At 40.5% G+C, this 25,529-nt stretch overlaps 1 protein-coding gene across 1 annotated transcript in view; it reads right to left on the reverse strand.

Moving 5' to 3' along the window:
- Positions 1-25,529, reverse strand: part of col2a1b (collagen, type II, alpha 1b) — a 47,854-nt gene that overhangs the window by 16,347 nt on the left and 5,978 nt on the right. Inside the window, exons 4-33 of the mRNA XM_085457712.1 lie at positions 25,105-25,137; positions 24,198-24,230; positions 23,901-23,954; positions 22,753-22,854; positions 21,983-22,060; positions 19,926-19,970; positions 18,590-18,643; positions 17,127-17,180; positions 16,263-16,316; positions 15,973-16,026; positions 15,835-15,888; positions 15,694-15,738; positions 15,352-15,405; positions 15,037-15,081; positions 14,783-14,836; positions 12,144-12,242; positions 11,796-11,840; positions 11,400-11,498; positions 11,140-11,193; positions 10,805-10,912; positions 10,492-10,545; positions 7,144-7,242; positions 6,606-6,659; positions 5,754-5,852; positions 5,433-5,486; positions 5,015-5,068; positions 4,552-4,605; positions 2,836-2,889; positions 2,424-2,468; positions 2,237-2,335 (exon numbers count right to left, since the gene is read on the reverse strand). Of these exons, the coding sequence (XP_085313838.1) occupies positions 2,237-2,335; positions 2,424-2,468; positions 2,836-2,889; positions 4,552-4,605; positions 5,015-5,068; positions 5,433-5,486; positions 5,754-5,852; positions 6,606-6,659; positions 7,144-7,242; positions 10,492-10,545; positions 10,805-10,912; positions 11,140-11,193; positions 11,400-11,498; positions 11,796-11,840; positions 12,144-12,242; positions 14,783-14,836; positions 15,037-15,081; positions 15,352-15,405; positions 15,694-15,738; positions 15,835-15,888; positions 15,973-16,026; positions 16,263-16,316; positions 17,127-17,180; positions 18,590-18,643; positions 19,926-19,970; positions 21,983-22,060; positions 22,753-22,854; positions 23,901-23,954; positions 24,198-24,230; positions 25,105-25,137 (1,884 nt within the window). The remainder of the gene's footprint in view (positions 1-2,236; positions 2,336-2,423; positions 2,469-2,835; positions 2,890-4,551; positions 4,606-5,014; positions 5,069-5,432; positions 5,487-5,753; positions 5,853-6,605; positions 6,660-7,143; positions 7,243-10,491; positions 10,546-10,804; positions 10,913-11,139; positions 11,194-11,399; positions 11,499-11,795; positions 11,841-12,143; positions 12,243-14,782; positions 14,837-15,036; positions 15,082-15,351; positions 15,406-15,693; positions 15,739-15,834; positions 15,889-15,972; positions 16,027-16,262; positions 16,317-17,126; positions 17,181-18,589; positions 18,644-19,925; positions 19,971-21,982; positions 22,061-22,752; positions 22,855-23,900; positions 23,955-24,197; positions 24,231-25,104; positions 25,138-25,529) is intronic.

Consider the following 25,529-nt stretch of genomic DNA (forward strand, 5'->3'; position numbering starts at 1 on the left):
TAATCCTGCCAACTTCTTTTTCTTCTTGCTACAGAAGAATGTTAAAAAAAAGCCTAACTCTCTAATGAGTCGGTCACTTTTAATTTAAACATAAAGACATCTTAATTTCAGGTGTTTTGCTGTGATGGTGGGTTTACCTTTAATTCTGTTATTAAAAGGACAAAGGGCATTTTATCATAAAGGCACGAATCTCTATTTCACACATCAAAGCTGAAACAATTGAAAGCAAATGCAGACTTTGATTGTTTTTTTTAAAAAGTACTCCTATAGGCTCACTCTGAGTCAAAACTTCAGCTGTGCTGCGGTGCTTTATCGTGCAGCCTATAAATCAGACACACGCAGCATTTCTTCTGCCTATCATTAAGCCATGACCACAGGGCTAACACAAGCACAACACTGGCTGTGACTACTATAGAATAATACTCTAACTCAAAGAGGCCGACAAACGATCCCTCTTATAAAACAAATCGTTTTCAGAGACTTGCTTTTCTACAGAGTGTTGGTTCATCCCTTCTTCATCGTCACCACCATCACACTCACAGTCTATAATCCTCATCCTCTAACCACTTATGTCTGGGGATGAAAACCTATGAACTGGGATTAAAATCCGACCAGATAACAATCCCAAAGTGGGAATTGCAGCCTCTCTGAGCTCTTCCTCTGCTCACAGTGCCATTGTGACAAATCACTGCAGTGGCTGGAAATTGCTGACAGATGGCAAGTGAGTGTATAGCCTGACTGGAGACACACTGAGCCATCAGCTGCAGTGAATGTAGGAAATATTTTATTTTGTTTTAAAGTATTATAAATTTATGAAATAACATGAATGCAGAAAACAGAAATAAAGCAAACGTCCAGACCTGAACTGCTGACTGACGCTCAATTCTAGTTACTGATGGCTCTTCAACCACTAATCCTCAACTTTTGACAAAACTGTGTTTGCTTGTGACTCATATCTACAAAGCAATTATTCACAAGAACCCAAAGGAAGAAAGTTTAAAAGTAAAGGAGAGCTTATTAAAAATATGTTTTCTTCTGTTTTCCACTCTTTGAATTACATCAGAGATCTACTATTTTAGTCAGTAAAAAAAAACCTAAGGATGCTGAACTTAAATTGTCTCAGGAATTAGAATTTTTTAGCCTCTAGGGGAAAATAGGCTTTTACTCAGTCTAGGAAACACTGAAAGTTTAGCTTTGGAAGCAAAGAAAAAGCTTATTAAGGTTAGAAACCTGGTGGCCAAATGTAACTCTGTTGATTTAGCATTAGCTCAACAGTACAACCTGCACAGGAGCAACCTTACACCAACATTTATCAGGCACATGTGTTATTAAAAAGACAAATGCAAACATTAGATCATGAAGGAAAAAGCTGTTCTGTCTCAACAAAAGAAAGAAAAATGCTCTGCTTCAGTCCAGCCACACCGTAGAGACCTCAGTTACAGTCGGTGTGAGGTTCAGTCGATATCCTGAAGCACACACGTGAGCAAACGATGGTGTTTAATGACTTCTGCAGAATAACATCGTTAAATATTTAACCCTCATCTATTATTTTGCAACAAAACCACTCCATCAGATTTTTGAGTCTTTTGATTTCCCCCCCGCAGACACTGTAAGCATGTCCCTCACGGTTACGGTGTCTGCAGACATGACTTTGTTATCGAACTCTGAATGTCCAAACACAGGGATTAAAAAATGTTTAGATATTGTGCTATATATCTTTGGAATGGATTATGTTTCTCTGTGAGGAAAAATATGAATCTGAATGAACTGTACATAATTTAAGTTTAACAAAATGAACTGCATTGCATCTCAGTCTTTACTACACTATATTTATCTGGGACCTGATAGGCACTTAAGTTGATTCGTTTTTTTTTCTTTTTTTAAAGAAAATGCAATGCGATTCAAAACTGGAAAACTGAGCAGAGGTTTTATTGTCATATACTGTCACATACTAACTAGACTGCTCAGTGCAGCAGGGTGAGGAATGATGCTGCCCGCTTTCTCTAATTTTAGGCTGAAAACACCAAATATACGCTAAAATGCTGAGTACACACAGCTTAACTCGCAAACACTCGAGCTAATTATTATTCAATTATACGCTCAGACTGCTCTGTTTCTGCTGCCTGTGATAAGAATATTGAAAATCTCACTGTGTTTCGCAGTGGGTTGGGTGAACCTCAGGGAGCAACATTTAATCAGTTAAAAAAACATGCTTGTTATTGGCTGCTGGACTCACCTTGGGTCCGTCAGTTCCAGGAGTTCCAGGCAGACCTCTGGGTCCCTGCAGACCCTGAGGGCCAGCGGCTCCTCTCTCGCCGGGAAAACCACGTTCTCCCTGAACAGTAGCACAGTGACAATCAGCGGCATGTATGTTAATCAGCAGCCTACAGTATAATGAAATTATGTTAAGATCGTGAACTTACTCTAGGTCCAGTGGCACCAGCAAGTCCAGCCTCTCCAGGAACACCCTTGAATGGTGAAAAGAAAGAGAAGCTAAAAGACCTGCAAGACTATCGCTGTTGAGATACTTAGTTATGCTTTATACTCATAGCACTAACCAAACTAAATTAAAGCCAAAAAGCAAATATTAAGTGTAATTATATATTTTTAAGAGTTTAGAAATCTGGTAGATGACATCTTAAGTCTTAAGACTTTTGCAGTCACTGATAACGTTGGAAAAAAGCAGCAGCGCTTAAACTGTTTAATTACCTGTGTAATTAATCTGAATCATGACCTTGGAGTAAGTACATAAATTCCTATCTTATACTCTATCTTTGTATACTTTTTTTTTATCTTTGTCTTATTTATCTTATTTGATCATGAAAGTGCACAAACCTGATCTCCAGGCTTTCCTCCCTCACCAGGTGGACCAGGAGGGCCAGGAAGACCCTGTGTGCAGGAGAGAAGAAGCATTAACACTGAATGCAGCGAAGATCCAAGTCTGCACCCCCCTACGCTTCAGATGGTGTTATTGTTGCATGAACGTGTCTTCAGGCCTGCAGTGCTGACAGGAGTTACATATCACTTCCTGTGGACTGAATTATGGCTGTCACGTATGACTCCATCTTCCTGTCAGTATGTGTCTCTGTCACCGGAAACTTGGGAAAGATCAGGTGATTTGTGGCTGAATAACAACATCTTCTTTTTTTCATGTTGAAACATTTTAATTTACTGCATTGCCATGGAAACACAGTTCAGGGAAAACTCATAAGCTAACTCGTTAGAACATCAATAAGGAGCTTGGGAAATTGTTAATATGCTCAGAAAAGATCTCTGCTGCTAAAAGGTGGCGCTATGACTGGAACTCAGTAATGACATGTACAAGTGAAAGAGCCGCAGTTTGATCCTGTGAGGGGATACAACTTCCTCTGGGGCTGCATCACAAAGGTCATCTGGTAAAGAAACATATCTGCCAACCTGTTAAATATGCAGAGCCACCTGCTGCAGCCATCCTTTCTGAATAAGGGAGCATATGGAGGAATGTGTGAGACCACGCCTCTTAATCTGTGAATTCAGGTGTTTTCAGTCCTGTTGCCACATGTGTATAAAATCAGGCACCTGGCCAGCAGACTGCTTTTACAAGAACGAATGGGCTGCTCTACAGAGCTCATCATATTCCAGCATGGTACTCGAACAGGTTGCCACTCGCAACAAGTCAGTTCGTGAAATTTCTGCCACTGTAGATATTCCACAATTCGCTTTAGTGGCTCACCATGTAAAGTCACAGAGCGGGTTTGCGAAGAGTCAGCAGAGCATCGTGTGTAAAAGTCACCAGCTCTGCTGACTCACTGACTGCAGAGATCTAAGACTCTGGCATTAACATCAGCACATGAAGTGTGTGCCGGGAGCTTCGTGGTATTGATTTCCAAAACAACAGTTTCCTGTAGCTGTAACGTGCAGGTGGCCCAGTATCAAACACTGAAAAGGAACATTTGAGCTGGCAGAACAACAGTTTCCTTATTGTCACCTATAACTAAAATTTGTTGCACTGCTGCAGCAGGACCTAATGTCAAGTCACAGTTTTGAACACTTTGGATTATAAATGTCTTTAGATTTTGCAAGATTAAGTAAAATTGCTGCACAGGATACATGTGCCCAGCAAGTTTGGCACATCTAGGTGAAACCATACGTGTGAGCCATTCTGCAACACTCATACCCAACATATGACTCGGTGACAGACGTGCCCAGTTTCAGAGTTTTTGAGCCCCTTTAGCTGCAGTTTTCTAGCTAAATAGTAGACATAACCTAATCTTACCGGGCAAATGTTTCCTGAATGCTCACAACACGTAATTCATGTAATTAACATACATGTTAAATATGTGTCATTCCATTAAAATATACTTTAATGGAATGATACATATATTTCTCTGTTGCACCATAAACAACTGTGATCATAGAAAAAATAAGTGGTTCCCAATTCTGGCACTGCTCAGCAGAAGAAAAGCAATAAACTGAAGTTTCTATGTATAACTGCACAATATAAAAGTAGTGATACAACTGCTCATATATGCTCACAGGTGTTATAGCAAAGCGTTAAGTATGCAGACTCACCTGGAAGCCAGAGGGACCAGGCTGTCCTTGCTCTCCTCTTTCTCCAGCAGGACCCTAAAAGTCATAATTACAGTCACTTTACAATTCATTAAAATTGTGCAATTTCACGTCTGGCTGACAGTTAAAATGGTGGGAAAATTCTGCAAAACCTTCCACTTCTTAGTAAACATTATAAAAATAAAATATTTATCATATACAAAATGTTCTCTAGTTCAAAAAGGTTTGTTTAGTTTGCTGAAACATAATCTTCAAAAGAAGTTGAAAGTCTGTAAGTCAGTGATGGTGTGACGTGATTTACAGACAATTTGGTCAAGGACTTTTTTTTCCAGACAGAGCTACGATAGAAGCAGTCTGGGAAATGGAGATAACAAAGACTGCTTCTAAGTGCAAACGTAGAAAAGGGATAAGATAATATCGGTGTTGAAGGTATATAAAGTGGCATGGGAGCGATAGAGATACGTACAGCAGGGCCAGGGGGTCCAGCTGAGCCAGTTTCTCCATCTTTGCCGGGCAGACCCTGGGGAGACGAAGAAAGAGAGAGCCAGAGGAGGATGGGGTGGGAGGTGGAGGAGGAGGTTTGACAGATATCAGCACTAAAGCCAAAGGTGATGCTCTTAACTGGGCAGACATCTGACAGATATATAACTGAGGCTTCTCGTGCTGAAGCTGGACTCTGTGAAACTGTGTACTTGAAAAATGAAGCTAATCAAAAGTTTATAGTTTCTGACAATAACAAATATTTGGCTCTAAAAAGAGACTTTACTTTAGCATAACATGTTTATGTTTTTATGCACGTGATTAATTAATGCTTCATAAAAACACAGCAGTCAATCTGAGGAGCGTTAGTTTCAAAACATAAAATGGAAACACGATGAACGTACTCTCAGACCAGGAGCTCCAGCCAGTCCTTTCTCACCAGACTTGCCAGGTTCACCCTTAGAAAAGCAGAAATAAAATCCAGTGGTTAGTGAAAATGCTACTGCTGATCCCTTTGCACCTATTGTGAGAACAAAGGTGGATACAGGTGATGATGCTCATCAAATTATATAAAATTACTCAGCAGCACTCCACATGTTGCTGAACAGGTATTGTGCAGTTTTGAATCATGCATTTATGTTTTAGAAAGGACAAATAAAACACATTGCAACACACTGTAAAATATTACTCCCTTATAGAAGGTACTTTTTTTTCTTTTTACTTACAGTTGCTCCCTTTGGTCCAGGGAATCCCATGACTCCAGGCTGTCCTCGGGCTCCCTGTGGACCAGGAGGTCCTGGACGACCATCCTCACCAGGCGCTCCCTGAGTAAAGTCAAGCCAAACGGTAAATAACTGCCATATGTTTCTCTAACAAAATTAAAAATGTGACTACAAAATCTAATTAATATACAGCAAAATTTATGACACACTGTGTATAATCCCTCAGTAATGTTACATCCATTCATTTAGTAATCCAACCAAAAAATGTAGCTGTTTGTTGCACATTTAGCCAAATATCATAATATTACAAATCTGAAATCATTATGCAGAAATGTATGTTGTATATCAAATAAATGTGAGTTGCACTATTTCAAATCCATTTATTTTTTAGGTGTTTAAATTAATTAGTGAGGCTTCAGTGAGTGGTGCAGCTTACAGAGTTTACGGCTCCACCGTCACTACTAACAAAGTGTATAAACATAAGGATTGAATGTTATCCTTAAAAACAGGAGACTGTGTGGCAAACGGAGCCCAAAGTGAAAGAGAAAAAACACAGCCCCCTGAATTCAGCGAGAACGTGGAAGAAAGCTACAGTATAAGGCTGGCGGATAATGGGCGGATAAATTTCCCACAATTCAATTTGATGAAACCACTCATGAGTCATTATGTGATCAGAGCACATTCGGTAAAATTACAAGTCTCTCCCTGGTTGTTTCACATGTGATATTAAAAATAACACACAGCTTTTAATACAGCAAGCGGATGCACAGCGTGTAGTTATTTCTCTTAATTTACAAGTAAACAACAACGACTAATTAATGTCTGTTACAACAAGAAACGTGTACATGAACATACAGAAGGTCCAACTTTGCCTTGAGGCCCAGCATCACCGGGGCGTCCAGTCAGACCCTGTCAGAGAAAGGAAGGAGAATTACTGGCTAAATCTGGATGAGTCATCGGGCATCTCTTTGCAGACATATGCTAAAGAAAGGTGGGATTACAGAACATATGGCACCATGTGAGACTGATTTTACACCTCTGACTAGCCCCCTGTGCAGGAAGCAGCACCTGCTGATGGAAATGACTAAGAACGGAAACATGAATGAGAGCACATTGCTCACAGGCTTCATTAACTCTGTTTTCTAATTTCATTTTGGTGACTGCACATAAACAATCTACTGCTGCAAGTGAAATTAAATATTTGAGAGGAAGAGGAAGTACAACTTCTCTATCTATCTATCTATCTATCTATCTATCTATCTATCTATCTATCTATCTATCTATCTATAAACATGTTCTTCTGAACACTTTTGAGATTTGTGGAAATTTAAAGCACATTTCTGCAGATCACCAGCATCTATGCGTAATAACGCGCTGTAGAGGAAGCACTTACTCTGGCACCGGGCAGACCGGGCTCTCCAGGGCGGCCGGGGTCACCGCTGGCACCTTTGGGACCGCTGGCTCCTGAGGGTCCACGCTCACCGGGGGCTCCCTGTATTATGAGGAAGAGTGTAAAGTCAAACACAGAGGACGGGAAACATCTCAAAGTTCAGTGGAGATGTGTTTCTCTTTTAGTAGGATGAACAAATTTCATTGACCTGCAGGAGATGAGAAGATTAAATTCAGACAGATTAATTGTGATATAAATGAAACTGTCCGTGGAAAGATAATATTTACAGTTTTTCTCAGTCGCTTTGGTGCATTTCTCAGATCAGAATTGAAATTCTCATAACTATTAGTTCAACCTCCACAACACTCAGTCATTTGTGCACATCATAGTAGCAATTTCTCCTCTCTCTGAACAAACTGCAAATGATTTTGGACATGAATCAGTTGCTTCCATACATTTCCCTGCTGCTTTCTGACATTTCCATTTGCTTATGTCATGTCAGTCAAAAGTAATCATACCTATGGATGCTGAATAGTCATTCCCAATAAAACTAATAGTCATACATCCATTGCTTGAGTCATCACACACAAAATTGTTGAACTAGTTATCACATGCCAAATATTGGCCATCTGTCAAGCAAATCCTATACCTTTCTGTATCATTTTTCCTGGAAATGTCTCCGAAATTGAACAATTGATCTCGGGTGAATTACAGCTGTCACTCATGAGGAGGCGTGTGAAAGTTTAGTTGTAACCAATGACAAACAACTTGTTCACTGTCAATTATGGATGAATCCTGTGAATCCCCAATTGGCAAGCATATATAAACTGCGCAGGGGCTAGTGTGTACCATTTCTACACTTCTGTGACACAAAATGGAAGGTCAGCACCGTGGAAGAGGGGTGAGGATGCGGGGAGGAAGGGGAAGAGGGAGAAGAGGCAGATATAGGCGGATTCCTAATGAAATAAGGGCTACAATTGTGGACCATGTTGTCAATCACGGCCTCACCATGGAGGAGGCTGGTCGAAGGGTGCAACCCAATATTGGAAGAACTACTGTCAGTTCAATCATTCAAACATTCCGTAGGGAAAACAGGTATGCAAACAGTAATACACTGTACTGTACTGTGCCATCTCAGACACATCACATATTACTGTACTGTATTTGCAATTTCACAAAAAGTTCACTCTGCACCACATAGGATTGTAAGACAACCTCGCGGAGGCGGAAGAGGGCCCCTTTTTACCCCACAGCAAGAAGAAGCCATTTGTGCAATGGTCATTGCAAACAATGCAATAAAGCTGAGAGACATACAAAGCGCTGTCATAGAGAATTACACGGTATTTGGCAATATTGAATCTGTTTCAATTTCAACAATTGACAGAGTACTCAAGAAAAATGAAATCCACATGAGCAAATGGCCCTGCTAGCAGCCATGGATGCAGCATGTGACGACATCACAGCAGGGTCCTGCAGAGGATGGATTCGCCACTCCAGGAGATACTTTCCTCGCTGCATTGCGAGGGATAACATCTGTTGTGATGTAGATGAAAATATGTGGCCAGACAGACAGGAACGTCTGGATGTGCCAGAATGATTTACTGTACTGTTACATGTGCTGTTTATTGTTCACATTAGTGCACAGCTCTACCAAATGGGTGATTTTATGTTTACATGTATTCTACAGTGCACAAGTGACTGTAGCATATTTTTCTTTTGCACAATTCTGTAGGATTACAAACACTTCTACACAATGGAAATGTGAAACGTACGTATTCAGTGTCTCAGTTACTCCCAAGACTCCCATAACATCTACAGTGACTTTACTGCACATTTCAGATGGCTGTACAGGTAGGCCATAGTGCTGTCGTCAGCATTTTCAGGTGTCACCAATTGTTTTTGCAATGGGAAACACTGAAATTATAAACTGTCATAGTGGAAACATGACAATGCCATTTGACTATCTTGTTCATAAAGATGGTGTCAAGACTTTTCATTTTGATGGCACTGACAGTTTCATTGACATGGATACTTGCTTTTGAGGTATGGATAATCAATTCTGTGCATGTGACGTGCTTTTGCAGGCTATCCACTAGGTTTTGCAGTTTGCACTAATTGTTTTGGGAAATGCACTAACTGCTGTGCAAATGTTAATGGTGTTCTGAGAAACGCACCAAAGCGACTGAGAAAAACTGTAATGAGATGTTGGCTTTGGTGATTTGGGACATGTAGGTCAGTGTGCGTGATGGGTTTGTGAGCTATGCTGCCATCTTGTGGGAGGCTGCGTGCATCGCTGCTGCCTCCTAAAGTGTGCAGGATGAAGTCAAAGGGAAACAAGTGTGCTGACAAATGGCACTTTTTTTTACTCTTCAAGGAAAATAACATTTTTATTATGACCTTCAATAATTTGTGAATTCAGAGTGAACCCCAAAGACGTGCCTCATTAAGCGCATCGTTTTAAAATCTGCCAGCTGATTTGTGCAATTTAACTTGATTTAAAAAATGTTATGAGTTAATGAGGGGAAAAATGATTTCTCAGAGAAGTCATCACGGAGACCAGAGTCAATTTACGCTCAATAAAATGCTTTGTGGAAATCAGGTCAGCTGCTTTTTTCATATACATCGTGTTTTACCTTTTACAGTGTAGTCAAATATGTGCAGATTATTTATCTTTTCTGACAAAAATATATTTTGGAATTTTAAAGGATTTATACATTCATGAAAAACAAACAGCTAAACTGAGAAATAATCCTGTTCTTTAGAACTTTTACAACAGTTTCAGCAGTTTCAGCTTTCACAACCAAGAAAGTAAAATATAGATATGAATATCTCAGTTACACAGTTTTCAAGGTTTTCTGATGGCTTCTAGTCTACGTTTGAAGTACTATTATTTCAAAGTATGCTGAACTATTTTTGCTTAATTGGTCTTCTGAAGCGTAAGTTCGCCAATTATTAACAAGCTTATATCATCACCATCAGACTGGAAATGCTTTTATCGCTCAGTGAAGTAAATATTACTCCCTCCATGCTGCATGTCAAAATTCTCTACACTACCTACACTAAAATAATAATAATAATAATAATAATAATAATAATAACAACAATAACGTCATGACACAAACATCTTTTTTATGTCTTTTGGAAAAGTTTAAATTAAATGTCTGTGTATCACATATAACTGAATGTATTCACACACATTTATTCACACATACAGTTTTACACCTGCAACTACTGACCAGATGCCTAAAACATGCTCTACTCAGCTCATTTTGGCTGTTTGGAGCGCTTCACTTCCTTTTCACAAACAAAAACTCTTCTCTGGAGTGTCAGTGAAACCATCATGAAGCTTACCTTTGGACCAGCCAGACCATCTTGACCAGGGAAACCACGGTTACCGGGAGCTCCCTAAATGGAAAACACAAAATTAGATTTAATCTTTATTTAAACAGCAATATCCCAATCTCACAGTGGGCCTTAAATGGGCTGCAAAGTTTTACCCAACGAATACACACCCATCCATCACAGAGTAAGCAATAACAGTAAGTTAGGTGTAGGAAAACCCTGACACTGTGATATTCTGTGATATATTTAATATTACTTTCCCAAGAGTTCCCGAGCAGCATGTTTTAAAGAACTGGAAAAAGAAAGCATGCTGTGCACTTACTCTCTCTCCAGGGGGTCCCAGTGGTCCAGCAGAACCAGGCTCACCTCTGGGCCCTCTCTTGCCTTCTTCTCCTAGTGGGCCATTTGGTCCCTGAAGACCAGGTGGTCCCTGATGAATAACAGACAAGGTTAGTACAAAACTGGAAAAAAATATGTTGTACTTTTACATATTAAAGTAATATGTTTTGTTAGGTTTGCGTTCCTAAACTATGTGGAAATGTGTACTAGGTCTGTCAGATGACATAGTCTGAAGTGTTTGTACTGTATCAATGAATTCTGTTTTGCTGATGAACCGATCAGGGTATACAGACACAAGTCGAAGGAAACAAAACTCACAATTTCTCCTTTGGGTCCAGCCTCTCCCTTGAACCCTGCGATACCTGGGTCTCCCTAAACAGAGAGACGGAGAGAGAAACAATGCATGAGTTATTATGCTTTTAAGACCTGCTTTAATTATTTGGGATATGAAATGGACAACAAACATCAAGTGGTCAATTAAACTGCAAATACATTCAGATATATAAATAGATTAAAAGTAATATAACTCCATTGAAGGGGGCACCCTGTCTGTTATGAATGATTCACTCAGTACATACAGATGTTCCCTTTGGACCAAGAGGTCCAGTGGCTCCCTGAGGCCCGGGAGGCCCACGAGGTCCAGGGAAACCAGGAGCACCAGCGATGCCAGGAGCACCCTATAAAAAAGAGACAGAGAGAGGTCTGAAGTCAGTCAGCTGACTGATCACTGAATCAGAAGTATTTCATCTCAGCTTTTAAAGCTGGAATAGAAAGCTCAACATCATTCACTGCTTAATCGGTCAGATTCAATAAGAGATCACTGTAAATGTTCTGTATAGGATGCAAATATTATTAGATGCAGTAAAGTAACTCTGAAGTTGCAAGAAAAAAATTACCTGCATGTCTAAATATGAAAACGTTAAGTGAGAAGGTTGCACTTTGAAATACAGAAAAGGTAAAAATGCTAAACTTACAGCAGATCCTTTCGCTCCAGGGATGCCATCAGTACCGGGATTACCCTGCAAAAAAAAATAGCCTTTAATCAAATCCTATTAATTTAAAATGTCAGGTGATGTTGATGGAAGGGTTCAGGGGCTCATCTGACAGGATGGTGTGGGTGGGTCTACCAACAGTCTGTCCAAACAATGTTAAACTACAGCAAAAAGCTGCTTTTCCACAGCACAGTTCTCTCTGCTCACTAAAGAGAGTCTGACAAGTTTCTGAGAAAAACATGTAATAAAGAAACTGAGCTGCACTTTTCACAAAAAAAAGAAAGTGGTATGAACTGACAGATTTAGATAAAGAGATCTAGCATCACTTACAGAAGCGCCAGAGGGTCCAGAAGATCCAGGAGTACCAGACTCTCCACGAGGTCCCTGAGCACCCTCAGGTCCACGAGCACCAGTAGGTCCGGCTTCTCCCTGATCCACAACACAGAGGACAGATGAGTAATGTGTAAGCAGAGTACACAGAGTAACTGAAAAAGACTTCCAGATGGGCTTTTAATAAACAAATGTAAATAGAATTGAAAAGAAGAGTGATTAAAAAAATAGTTTAATTTAATTGATTTATGTAATAACGTCATATGTCTTTTAATAATAATAATAATAATAATAATAATAATAATAATAATAATAATAATGGATTGCATTTTTACAGCACCTTTCGAGACCCTCGAACCGGCAACCTTCTGATTACAAGACAAACTGCCAACTCTTGAGCCACGATCGCCCTTTTAATATGCATTATGGGATTTATAGGTTTCTTGGTAGTGAAATATAAATACTAGTGCTTGTAATTATAAAAAAATGGTATTGATTTAGGATAAAAGCAGATGCAAAATGATGCTGCAGACGTGGCTCTTTCTTATTGCAAACTTTATTTAAAAAACAGGAAGTAGATTTAAACTCTTTATGAACTTCTTACATTATGAATATCTTCTATTAAAATACTCAGTGCCCATTGCAATGTAGAAGTGCTTAAACCTGATCTTTCTCATCACCAGCAGGGGGCGACATCTCTAGTTACAGAAACAACAAGTCTGATTGTGTGGACATTTATTTTAAAACAGCCCAGAGGATCACTTCTCCTGCTGTATCCTCTCAGTAATCATTTTCCTGAAGAGTTTAAGGGCTCAAATGTTTATTCCAACTCTTACTGAAAACAGCACTGTGTTTATTTAGCAAATTGTGGTTCCATTTATAGCAAAATAGATAAAACAGCAGGGCATCAACTTGGTTGGAGCCAAAGTGTAATTGTTATACACCTACATGGTGACAGTTAAAACGCTGAGCTTGAGCCCTAAAGACAGAACCTGTGCGAAGTCTTGGTGGCTAATGCCATCTTTTATATACAGTTTGTGGGTCGTGGGAGCAGTTTGCCTTCAGAGCGTTCTGCCAGAAGGCTTTCTTCTCATCTTAACTTTTCTCCTGTTGCCATCTTACTTCCCTTGGTATGTCTGTTTTTTTTCTATGTTTAATATATCTCTAATATTCATATTGTTTATTGCTTTTGGAAGCTTTTAATATCTGGCTAGGAGGACTCTTTATCCAACAGCATAAAAGGCCTCGAGGTGACAGTTGTTGTGATTTGGAGCAACAGCATTTAAATAAAATCGAGGAGTAAGGATTAGATGTAGGAGGAGAAGATTTTTCAAGGTTTTGTGCTTCAGTATTAAAAAGCCTAACTCAATATTCTGAGCTCCCACCTCCTGCGGACGAAAGCCAGAGATTTTACCACAGTGGCAGTGTGCAACTTCATGCTGATGCATGAAATGTGTTTGTCATTCTTGCTGCGTTGCAGGCTTTTCACATGCAGTAGTAACTATAACCTCACATAGGTCAAAGGTATGTGCAAAAACATTGATGTTACAGCCTTTTGTAAATGCCAATAATTTACTGTCTCTAAAGATGAAGACAAAATGAGACCTCTGCCAAATTTGTAGTTTTTAAATTTGCTTTTAGTGGGGGAAAAAATCTCAGTATGTTAGAGCCAGTAACTCAGTCGCTGTTGGATAATAGAATTCATCTGCAGCAGGAGCTGAAGAAAAACTGTCCATCTCACATTTGTTTATTTCACAACGATAGTTTCTTTAGTTTTTGCAGTCAAGGTTCATATGTGTATGTTGCTTCTGTCTTATTAGCTTTTTTTGTGCCAGGACTGAAAGGACTTAAATGAGGCAACATCTCATCAACACATTTAAGAAGTTTAGGTTCCTGAAGGCATCGAAGGCATGAAACATAAACATACATAAAGCCATTCAGACTTTTCTGCAGATAAACACAAAACTATACTGTGCGTGTTTTTGAATATAACATGATGAAATTTCCAAACACACCCCTTCCCTCGTTTTGAGCCTAGCTTGCCTTCGCTATTTCAAGGAAACACTCCTGAATTTTCTAAAGAGACGCTCCATTTGCAATTCCTATGAGATTTCTTAAACAATCAAGGGGCTTGAAGAAGAAAGCAAACCACCAGCACAGGCCCCTTGAGCACAGATCTGAGCCTGTTTGCCATGGAGGAGAAATAAATCAGATTCAAACCAGAGACACAAAAGAAGAAAAAAGACAGTAAGGGGAGTGAGAGAGGGAAAATAACACTTTAAACCCCCCCCCCTCCCCAATTTTCCACACAGATGGAGGTTTAAAGCACTTTTCAGTGCAGCACAGGCATCTCCAATTTCACTGAAGCATTTCATCTTGTCCCCACAAAATCCTCCCTGAGCTGGGTACTGACATTTTCTGAGATAATAACTTTTTTCCTCATATAAAGAAAATCTTCCTAAAACTATATTCACTTTAACTTTATTTTCGTGCAGAAAAATCCTAAATAAGTGATTCAAGTTTTTCTGGCAGTGTTCTGACAGAAAGAAAGAAGGCAAACAGTGCAAAAGAGAATAACCAGCACAAAGGTGAATATGAAGAGGTGCTGAGAGCTTCATTTAGATAAACATGTGACTTACTTTTGCACCGGGCGAGCCAGGGAAGCCTGGAGCTCCGGAAGGTCCAACGGGGCCCTACAGAGAGAAAATAGCCTGTCAGTTTGGCTATTAATCACTGACACATCCAGGTGTGAAAGATCAGATACTATCATATTGTGGAGATGTGCATGTAGAGAAACACAGCTCTGACTTCATGTACAGTATTTCCTACCAGATCTCAATGCAAATGTGGACAAAATAAAAGGAAACTACATGACATCTAAGAGGACACTTACAGGTGGACCAGCAGGACCGGTCAGGCCATCATTTCCACGAGCTCCCTGAATAAAGTGAACAGTGCATTATGAGGACAAGTCAGGAAAAAACACAGCTGGATAAATGATTTCTTATAATCAACAAATAACGCGACACAGTGTTTAAAGGTTAATGCAATTATCGCCATAACTGCCTAAAAGAAGCACCTGATAAATGCTCTAAATTTACTTCTTTACTGCTAAACAAAGAGAAGGGGTGACAATCCAACCATCTGTTATAAATTATATTAAGTTTTGTTTCCAACACCACAGTTTAGAGAGAAACATGGCACCTACAGCAGCTCCACTGGCTCCAGGACGTCCTCTCTCACCAGGCAAACCACGAGGTCCCTGTGAGGGAAAAGAAGAGGAGAAGTTCTCACCATTACCATCATTTACCAAATGTGTGTGTGTATACCTGTTTAGACATCTTTGTGGGGACCAAAAATTGGAATGTTACTATACTTGTGGGGACCAACAGGTTATGGTTAATTTTAGTCTGAGGGTTAGGGTTAGGCATTCATTTTTGATGGTTAGGGTAAATGGCTAGGGAAAGCATTATGTCAATTAAATGTCCTCACGAAGATATAAAAACCTGTGTGTGTGTGTGTGTGTGTGTGTAATGCCCACAACTCATACCATTGGTCCCGGAGCGCCGCTCTCTCCAGGAGAACCAGATTCACCCTGAACAGAGGATTTAACTGTTATTATGGTTCAGCAACTTGGGGGATTAAACAAGTGTCAAGCTGTGGGTCTGTCAGAAAAATCACTACATCTCACCTTAGCACCAACAGCTCCAGTCTCTCCCTTTGCACCGTCACGCCCTGGATAACCCTAAAAGACAGAGACGTCAGGTTACATGACATATAAACACCCGCCTGTTTATGCTGGAATTTCTAGGACAACAAACACACTCACTCTGTGCCCCTTGATGCCAGGCAGACCAGGAGTTCCCGGGAATCCACGAGCTCCCTGTGGCATGAAAGGAAAAGATGTAGACCAACATAAACAGAGGGAATCAACATGAAGCTAAGAGTTTAAAGGAAATTACTTTCTCCACAAATACAAAGAGTCCAGTTTAGCAAACAAAGAGAACGAGAAATATTAAAATTCTTTCTTAATTTACAGATTTAAATAAGTTTGCATTTAAATGCATTAATAGTTCATCATCTAACTGGAATCAGCACCAGCTGACTGGAGTAACTCACCTGAGGTCCCGAAGGTCCACGCTCACCTGATTTTCCAGGTTTGCCAGCTTCACCCTAAAACAGAAAACAAAGACAGAGACAGTGAAGTGAAAACCAAAGTAAACCTGCATTTGAAGTTGTTATTTTGTGCAATTCTTCCTTACATATAAAAAACGTCTGTGTATTTTTTGTCTACTTGTATGTAGTTGAATAGACTAAAGAGCACCCTAGTGGACACAGCGTGTAATGTCACATTTGCTGCCATCATGTGGCTAAAAGGAGGAATTACTTTTTTTTTTTATGTCTGTGGTCCAAATGCTGTTTGAAGATTCTTCTGAAGATTGAATTCACAGCATACTTTGAGCCTCTACTTTGAGAAGGATTTGCTGAACACTTCAGTCAGCTGCAGAGCTGTTACAGCTAAAGGAGCTAGTAACACTGCAAAAAACTAACTGAGTCCAAACTTCTATACAAAACAAGGATTTGCTCATATAAAACAGCATCACAGACAACATTCATCTGTTTATGTGGAGAATGCATCAGGACTCAGACTGGGAAGTCCTGCTGCTGAAATCACATGAGTGCACTTTTCTACTCTATCTGAGCACTCAAGCACTTTATACAACTAATTCATTCACCCGAGCCCTTTTTCTAAACTGTTTAGTGCTTACTGTCTAACATTCACACTCTGATGAATGCGTCGGAGAGCAACATGGGGTGAGTATCTTGCCCAAGGATATTTGGCATGCAGTCTGGTGGAGATTGAACCGCCAACCTTCCGGTTAGTAGTTGACCTGCTCTACCACCTGAGCTACAGCCACCTCACCTTTGCCAACCTGGCGAAGAGGTGAGGCATTTCATTTTAGTTGCAATGGTCACACTTACATCATCTCCAGGTTTTCCAGAAGGTCCAGGGGGGCCACGGGGTCCCATGGGTCCCTGTTGGAAACAGAAAAAATGATCACAGGTGAGAAACTGTGAGAATCAACAGAGGGCAACATTACACACTTTACGTTTTAATTCATAGGAACTGGTATTCATAGCTGGTGTCTGTTTCCTGACAATCAGCTCTGTTTTCACAGTTTAAGTGCTACACTCACTGATGCAAGCCGCCAATATTGTTTACTTATGCAAAAAAAGATAATGAACGCCTTAATTTAGAAAGGACACCATACTGTGTTAATCTGAAATGGGAATTGTTTTTGCTGATTGTATAAGTTACGTAATAATATTAATAATTATAAATAAAAGTATTCTGTGTCTCAGTAAGAAGGGTTTTGTAGGTCTTTACAGGCTTTCTTTCTCTCCTCCCTGGGTTGTTGTCTCATGACTAAGCAGCTGCACAAAAAGTACAGCTTTGGTGAAGGACATAGAACAGAAGTGCTGATTATTAATCTATCGATGTACTGGCCTCCTCTTTGATCTGTGATTTTCCATGACTGGACTTTACACTTGGCCAACATTTTCACCCCTCTACAACTGTCAAGTTAGTTTCTGGGAGGAAGTTTGATTTTAATCACTCCTAACGATGCACTGGCACATTTTTAAAAGGGAAAGGCATCTCCGAGACGTTCTGTCTGCATATCTAGACTCCACATGAGCAGATTAACACAGCAGTGGGGAGACCTTGCATTGTCTACCTGCTGAGAGAATAGTGCTGGGTACAGGAAGGGGTTGGTGGTGTGGTTTCAGTGAACTTTGGGGGAATGAGGAGAAAAAATTAAAAAACTTAGAGAAGCAAATGTAGGAATAGAAAATAAAAACTGATTGGAAGAGATGCAATCTCCTCTCCAAGATGAGTTTATGGAGATAATGAATTGTAAAAATAAATATGTGAGGAAAGGAATGATTGCAAGGATAATGGAAGAATCAGATTTGACCTTTTTATTCAAAATATGTGTGTAGTAAGGTGGAGACAGATATTAATGTCAATATCTCAAGGTCTATATATTTCACAATTTCCATATTGCCACAGTTGGCAAAACTAACAGACTGTGAAATGCATCACAGGTATGTACAGTAAGCCACAGCCAAACTACCTAAAATAAAAAAAAGTGTTTAAACACACTTATTCTGGACAATTGGACCTCTCTGGGTTTTTTTTTTTTATTCTTGGGTTGTTCTTGTGCCCATTTTCATACATGTTGTACCAAAATGATTATTTTTTAAAAATTTCAAGCTTTTTTATGGTTGAAATACCCCCTTAAAAATAATCAGTCACAAGAAAGCAGCTCAAGTCAAGCAGCCATGAGAAATAAAAAAAAAAACAAAAAGAAAAAAAGAAATAAGAGCAGAGGCTTAGGGGTTTAGAGGGGACATGCAAAACCTCAGGAGGGTGGGATACTTACTGAATGTCCAGGCTCTCCAGCTTCTCCAGGATTACCTTGGAAACCTTGTGGACCCTGGGATGTGAAAAGAAGAGAGAGTCAAACTGTGAAACATTTTTTATACACTGACAAAGAAGATATTAATAAATGTCTGCTAATCTAACTACATCTTCAAAGAGGTATTGATTAAAGGGAATCTATTATGCCAGTTCCTAGCTGCATAATTTCTTTCTTGGACTCTGCAGGCTTTGTGCCATTGTCAAGCTTTGGTTTGGTCAAGGAGATAGGCCACCTTCTGTCTAAAACAGGCCATTTGAGTCCCTCTCCTTTCAAGTCCACCATCCCTTTAAGCCAGATTTCTTCTGATGAATTGCCCCTTGGACACAAAAGAACAGCAATGACATTTCAGTACTCACAGTTGGAGCTATGAGCCTGAAGTGGCCATTTTTAACTGCCTATCACAGGGAGCTGGAGCCTATATCCTCTTTTATTGTCATCACACAGAGCCAAGGGTGGAGAAACTTGCTGGGATACAGAGAAGTTTGAAATCAGGCTGAATTTTACGCTCATATAGAATACTTGCACATATGCCAACTGCAATATTTGAAATACAAGTATCCTTCGTTGTAATGACGTGTATACGATAGAAGATAATCCACATTTGATCCCTTATGGCATCCGTGTGTCTGTTTTTCTAAATTAAAAGCTTCTAAGATTCAAAAATATACCATAACTTTAGAAAAGGAAGTCCTATCTAAAAGCAGACCAAAGTTGTTTAAGGTGGAATTGCATTTCTGCAAATGGGGGCTTTGGGCGATAAAATGATCAAGTTGAGGCAAGTCAGGTGGCACTGCCTTCAACTCAGCAGCTTCTGGATTCTTTGAGTAAGGGCTGCAGGTGGAGCTGGGTTACAGGCAGGGGTAGAACAAGGCAGGGCATTTGCGTGTGGTGGGGGGTGTAAGGTAAATTGTCAGGTGTTCTATGGTATGTCTGGGTCGTGGCACAGGAAAAAGCCCCGGAGCCTTCAGGGAGATGAAAGTATTCTTTACTTGCCATCTTCCTCCAGAGGAGAGCCGGAGCAGACGCTCGTGGTTGAAGCAGGGCTCAGTATAAACAGTCATTACTTAAAGCCTGTTGTATGCACTTATTCCTGAGGTTTGCACGAGTAGTGGCCATTTTAAGGTCAATATTGTTATTAAATACATTAAAGGAGCAGACAATGTAGCATATGCACATTACACATCACATTACAATTATGAGATTTTGCCATGTGTACCCTGTCTGTGACCAACCACAGGATCCTGTCTACAGGTGTGCCCTGTTTTGTGCTGTTTTTGGGAGTACAGGAGGTACTTACAGGTGATCCAGTTGGTCCAGGTGGTCCTCTAGGTCCCATGGGGCCCTGAGAAGAAGACAAGACAACACACAAGCAGCATGAAGATAATGGCAGATAAATCCACCCGTCCATGTTACACACATTTGAAAATACATAAACACGCAAATTACACAACAGCACAGTTAACTTTTTACAGTTTGCATTACTGGTAAAATTTGTTAAGTGGTCATTTTATCCATGCGAATTCACTGAGAAGCTATAAAAACACATCACCTGCTTTGCCTCAAAGCTACATAATACTCAGCAGCTCTCCTGTCAAAACCATAAATCATTTGAAATTCCTCCCGGGATCAGATTTTCTCTTCACTTCTTTCATCCTTCTACTTTCCTCAGTTAATTTTTCCACTCACTGTGTGTTTCTGTGGTTCAAAGGTCATAAGCTGAAGGGTTGCATTTTTAAGAGAGGAGGCTGAACTCTGCATGGCTTCTTGCATGACTCACTGTTGGTTATAGTGAAAATCCTCATCTTAGATAAGTGAGATTTCAGGCACCGGCTAAGCGGAAGAGTCTTAAACTAAATTGAACTAAATTATCTCCGACTGCTCTGCAACTGCGTCTCGTCGGAGTTGCCAAACTAATTCTGTAACAGTTTTGAGACAAATCCTTGTGCTTTTTTTTTCAGTTCAAGGGAGTGAGCTGAGAGCTTACAAGACCCCGAGTTCTTCTTATTAAAAAAAGTTTGACTTCCGATGACTTTTGACAGCTGCTTGCTTGGATAGAAACATATTCCTTTCAGTAGTGTGGCTCTTATGAAGCCTCATACAAAAATCAGGGCTTGCAGCCAAAGAAAATGTCACAGCCGGGCACAGTGGTCCTCAGAATCAAATGAAAGTCACCTTTCAGTGGGTGTGGGAAGCCCTCACCACACTGGGGAGAAACGTATCAATGGGGCTTTATATCTGCAGAATGTTTGAAAGTGTGTTTGAGGGGCACACATATGTTTGTGTGTGTGCGTGCATTTCAGTAGCAGCATTGTTTAAATAGCTATGTAAGGCCAGGATATGAGCTGGGGTATTTACAGGTATATAAGAGGGTTTTAAGCTTTACTTGTGATTTAACATCAGTCCAGTTTGCTCTTCCACTGCTCTCTCCAACAGCAAGCTGGCATAAGCCAAAGTAAACGTAGACTTCCTTCAATAAGGCTCAGTGTTGTGGTGAGCTCTCAGACAGACATACGGTAGGACAGTCAGTAGGAGTTAAGCCACACACACACACACACACACACACACACACACACACACACACACACACACACACACACACACACACACACACACACTCTGACGCTAGCTGAGGGGATGTGATCGCCTTCAGTCCCCCTACCCTCAGAGCGTCTCAAACCACTGCTGGGCTGAGAGACAGCCAAGCCTCTCTGTGGCTCTTTAAACCAAAATAGCTCCCAGTATGCTCCTCACTCCATCACGGGCATGCTGCCATGCCAGCAGGAGCGGTTTTTCATGAGCTTGAAATATAATGAAGATCAATGGCTGCTTCCTTGGTTTATAAAATCACCCCTCTGTACTCCATGTGAGGTGTTTATTTTCCATTGTGACCCAGAACTTTGCAGCTTCTTTCCTCCAGCAGCAGGAAAAACGTGCCTTTTATCTCTTGGTTTCATCCATAAACCAACAACAAAGAAGGAAAAGACAAAAAGGGAACACTGAGTGAAGTCTTCATTGTTTCTTCCCGTCCCAGACTTTAAATCCTGCTTTGGAAACTACTCTCCTAAAGGAGAATGATGATGTTTCCATCTCACAGTTTTCACGTTTGATGACCAGGTGATGCTTCTCTAGTTCATGGAAAGAAGTTGTTTATGTCCCCCCAGAGCAGTTAAAGAGCAGGATGGGGATGCAGAGCAGATGCGGGCTGATGCAGATCTCTAACCCAGGTCTTCATGTGGATAGACTCAAAGCGCTTTGTTTTTGAAAACTTCATAACTTTAGCCTCATTGCAGATGAAATCAGGCGGTGATAAAAACAACACAGGAGTGGCAGCAGCTCTCATCATCACTTGCTCACCATTGGTCCTTGCATCACACCCATTTGTGCGCCGCCGGCCTTCTCGTCAAAACCACCAGCCATCTGAGCAGCAAAGTTCTGGAGGAGGCAAAACAAAGGACATATTTAGGATTTTTATAATAAACAAAAATGGTTTGTGGTTTATTATGTTTGTGAAATCTCAGGGAAATAAAAGTATAAATCTGGGTAAAGTATTTGACTGGAACAGAGCGAATAGATGACTTAATTTCAACACTTGCAAAGCATGTTCATGTGTCATGCATCACTGCATGATGCTGCATCGTTTTGGCTGGAGAGAGAATCAGCTTTTGACCTTCTTTTTGTCAGTAGTAGAGCTTAGCATGTGAATTCTGATGCAGACAGAGGAGAGACAGAGGGCATGTGAACCGTTCTCACAAAGACTCTCTTTCTTTTTAACTCCACCCCCCCAAAAAGCACTTCTTCCCTTCCCCTTCTTACGTCTATCATACTACCTCCACCACCCTCAGTCACCCTCCTTTCTTTTCTGCTACAAAGCATGAGAGGCATTCGATCTATTCTTTCCCTCTGCATCCCCTCACTGTTGTCTTTCTGCCTCCTCCCAACACCAGCAGTTTCCCACATCTTTTGTACTCTTGGATTCTTTCTTTGCTCCATTTCACCCCTCTCTCTAGTTATTCCAAGCAGCCAAAGTGAACCCATTCTTGGCCTTGAATCAGTATTCAACCTGTCAGCTCCCATGTCTGGAGTGAATGCTAGCCTATCGCCCTTACTAGACATGCGATACTCACTCCACCAAGGCCAGGGGGTCCATTAGGTCCTGGAGGTCCAGGGGGGCCAGGGTTTCCGGGGGTGCCAGGCTCGCCATCTCTGCCACGGGGGCCAGGACCTCCCTTAAATATAAATATAAAATTCAGATGAATTGAAAATCTCGTGTTTCACAAAATGCCCCACAAATCATTTTGTCAAATCTCAAAAAAATCAAATCGAGAAGCATTTGCAACAGATCAGCTCATAAATTCACTCACTAACTTCTTTCCCTCTATTCAAATATTATATGTTTCTATATCTGCAGCTGTGTTGAACTGCATTAATGCTTCTCACAACTGAGAAGACACAATTCAAGTACCAAAACAAATAGGAATATCATCTTATTAAGTAATAATCTTCCCATTTTGTTGCAAACGTAAGAGAGAATAAAACATGTGTAAGAACATGAAAGTGTTACATAACATATTTTAATTTAGCATTCATTAATTCCAACCTGTGGCCAACATTTGAGCTTGTGTGCACTCTGAATAAATGATTACACATTTACTCAGGTGATGATTTTCCTGGCCAAATTGGACTACCTGCATTCCTCTGTGCATGCAGTGACAAATTACCCTGCAAGGGAATCTCAAACAAAGAACCCGAGTACCTAAAAAACCCCCATGATTCTTCACAGTGGTTAGCCAAAGCTCGATCCGTCCTGCGCTTAAATCTGCATAAACAAGACGACTACATGGCATAAACTCCTCGCCTGCGGCCATTAGCACATCCGAGTGATGTTACATTATTGAGATGATCAAAGCCTTGCAAATGTGGTGGTGCTGATTTCCCACACTGACTGACTATGGGCCCTCTGAGAGCAGCAGAGGTTTACATTATGAGTCTCCGACAGCCTCACATCTGTTAAACACCCCAAACCTCAGCAGACCACACAGCCTAATGGAAATGACAGATGACTAGTTAGGCTGAGTCGCTCAGTGAAAGGCTACCATTCTGCAAACCTGCAACCTATAACAGATCCCCCAGCCCACTGCCCGAGACCTAAAGCTCAGATTCAATGACACATACTGTACTTCTTAGCTGGGCAGGGTTTGAGTTTCCTTTTTTTAAAAGTAGAAAATCAAGAGTCATTGAATTTTTTTTCTTATATTTTACACGTTACACTGACCTTCTCTCCTTTATCTCCTCTTGGTCCTCGGGGTCCTTGCTCTCCTGGTGGTCCCTGGGTGAACAGGAGATGGTGAAATAACTTCAGGCATAATCTCAAAACTTGTGTGTTGAATAACAGCTGAAGCCTTTTAACTCTACTACTGTTATATCAGATCAGTTTCCATTTCCAGTCACTGCTCTGCCAATTAAATGTAAAACCTATATAATTACTCTAAACACGTTCAGATACTACGCAGTGTCTGTAAAAGTGCTCAAAGGGGAATAATTATGAGAAAATGAGGAAATAGGTGCATACCGTTGGGCCAGGTGGTCCTCTTGGTCCTATAACCTGGATAAGACAAGGACAGAAGAAACAAACTGATAAGAATCAGCTGGTCTTGAATAAAACACATTTTTTAATCTCTGGGCCTAAAACAAAACTTGACATTTTCCAGATATAGTTGCACAAGAGAGGTTTTGGGAAAAATGATCTGTCTCCCATCAGAGGAGACTTGTTAACTGCTAATCTCTTCGGGCAACGCGTTAGAAGAAACATACAATAAACAATGCCTTTGTATTTCCTGCCATGAGCTTGTATTGCCTCAGTGGGGTAAAGCATTTCCAGGTGCAGCACCGCAGCAGCAGCAGCAGCAGCAGGGAGCTCACTTTCTGTCCCTCCTGCGCTCTGCTGGCCTGTGAGGATCTTTATGGGGAATGTATGGAGCCATTATTGTGCTTGGCTGTCTTCTTGATGAGCGGCTTGGCAGAAGCACTTCCCTTCTCTCTAACACTCTCAGTCTTATATAAACTGGTGGTGTTGGTTGTGTTTTGAGTTCATGCACGAAAACTTTTGATAGTTTCAGCTTAATGTGACATTATGATTTTATAAACAGAGCAACTTAAAACATTTTAAAATAGATGAATTTATTTACGCATTAATACACCAGTTATACTAATAATGGATAAAACAGTGGGGATTTCTGGCCTTCTGCTTGTGTGTGTGATGTATTATCTTTACTGCAGATTTTACTAGTAGTTCAGTTACCAGTAAAGTACCTGAACACTTCTCCACTGCAGGCTCGCGGCGAGTTTTGAGTGTGTCTTGTGAGTTTAAAAGAAATCTCTGTCACTTCAGGGTTTACGGTTCTAACATAGTTAACAAACAAGCTTTTCCAAATGACAACACAGATATGCTGCATGTTATGAGTGTGGCATCAACTTACATCCGTAATGTCTCCGGGTTCGCCTTTCTGGCCCTGAGATAAGAAAAAGGTAAGAACACAACAGCAAATAAGATCGGCTCTATTAGTAGCTGAGAGTTTGATTATTTTCAAACATCTCTCAGTTCCTGTTTTTTTCTCAACCACACTCTGAAAAACAGCTCATAAGAGCCCATCTGATGAAAGCTTTTGATGGAATTTGCAGTTTTATCGGGAAATTGGTCACAGCAAAATGTTCAAAGTGAGTATCCCCCGCAGCGCCAGTGCACGTGTAAATATTGCACGCAGTGTGAACAGGAAATAGCTATTAAACATCTGCCAAAGCTCATTCATATCAAAGCCTCATCTCAATCCTTAAACTACAGGGCCCTCATGCAGCCCTGATATAAGTCTGCAGTGTTGGGAAGGTTACTTTTAAATGTATTCCA

This window comes from Copadichromis virginalis, linkage group LG5 (assembly GCF_057382275.1).
Source record: "Copadichromis virginalis isolate Kocher_CV1m ecotype Utaka linkage group LG5, C_Virginalis_male_GT1.1, whole genome shotgun sequence".
In the NCBI taxonomy this organism is placed as follows: Eukaryota; Metazoa; Chordata; class Actinopteri; order Cichliformes; family Cichlidae; genus Copadichromis; species Copadichromis virginalis.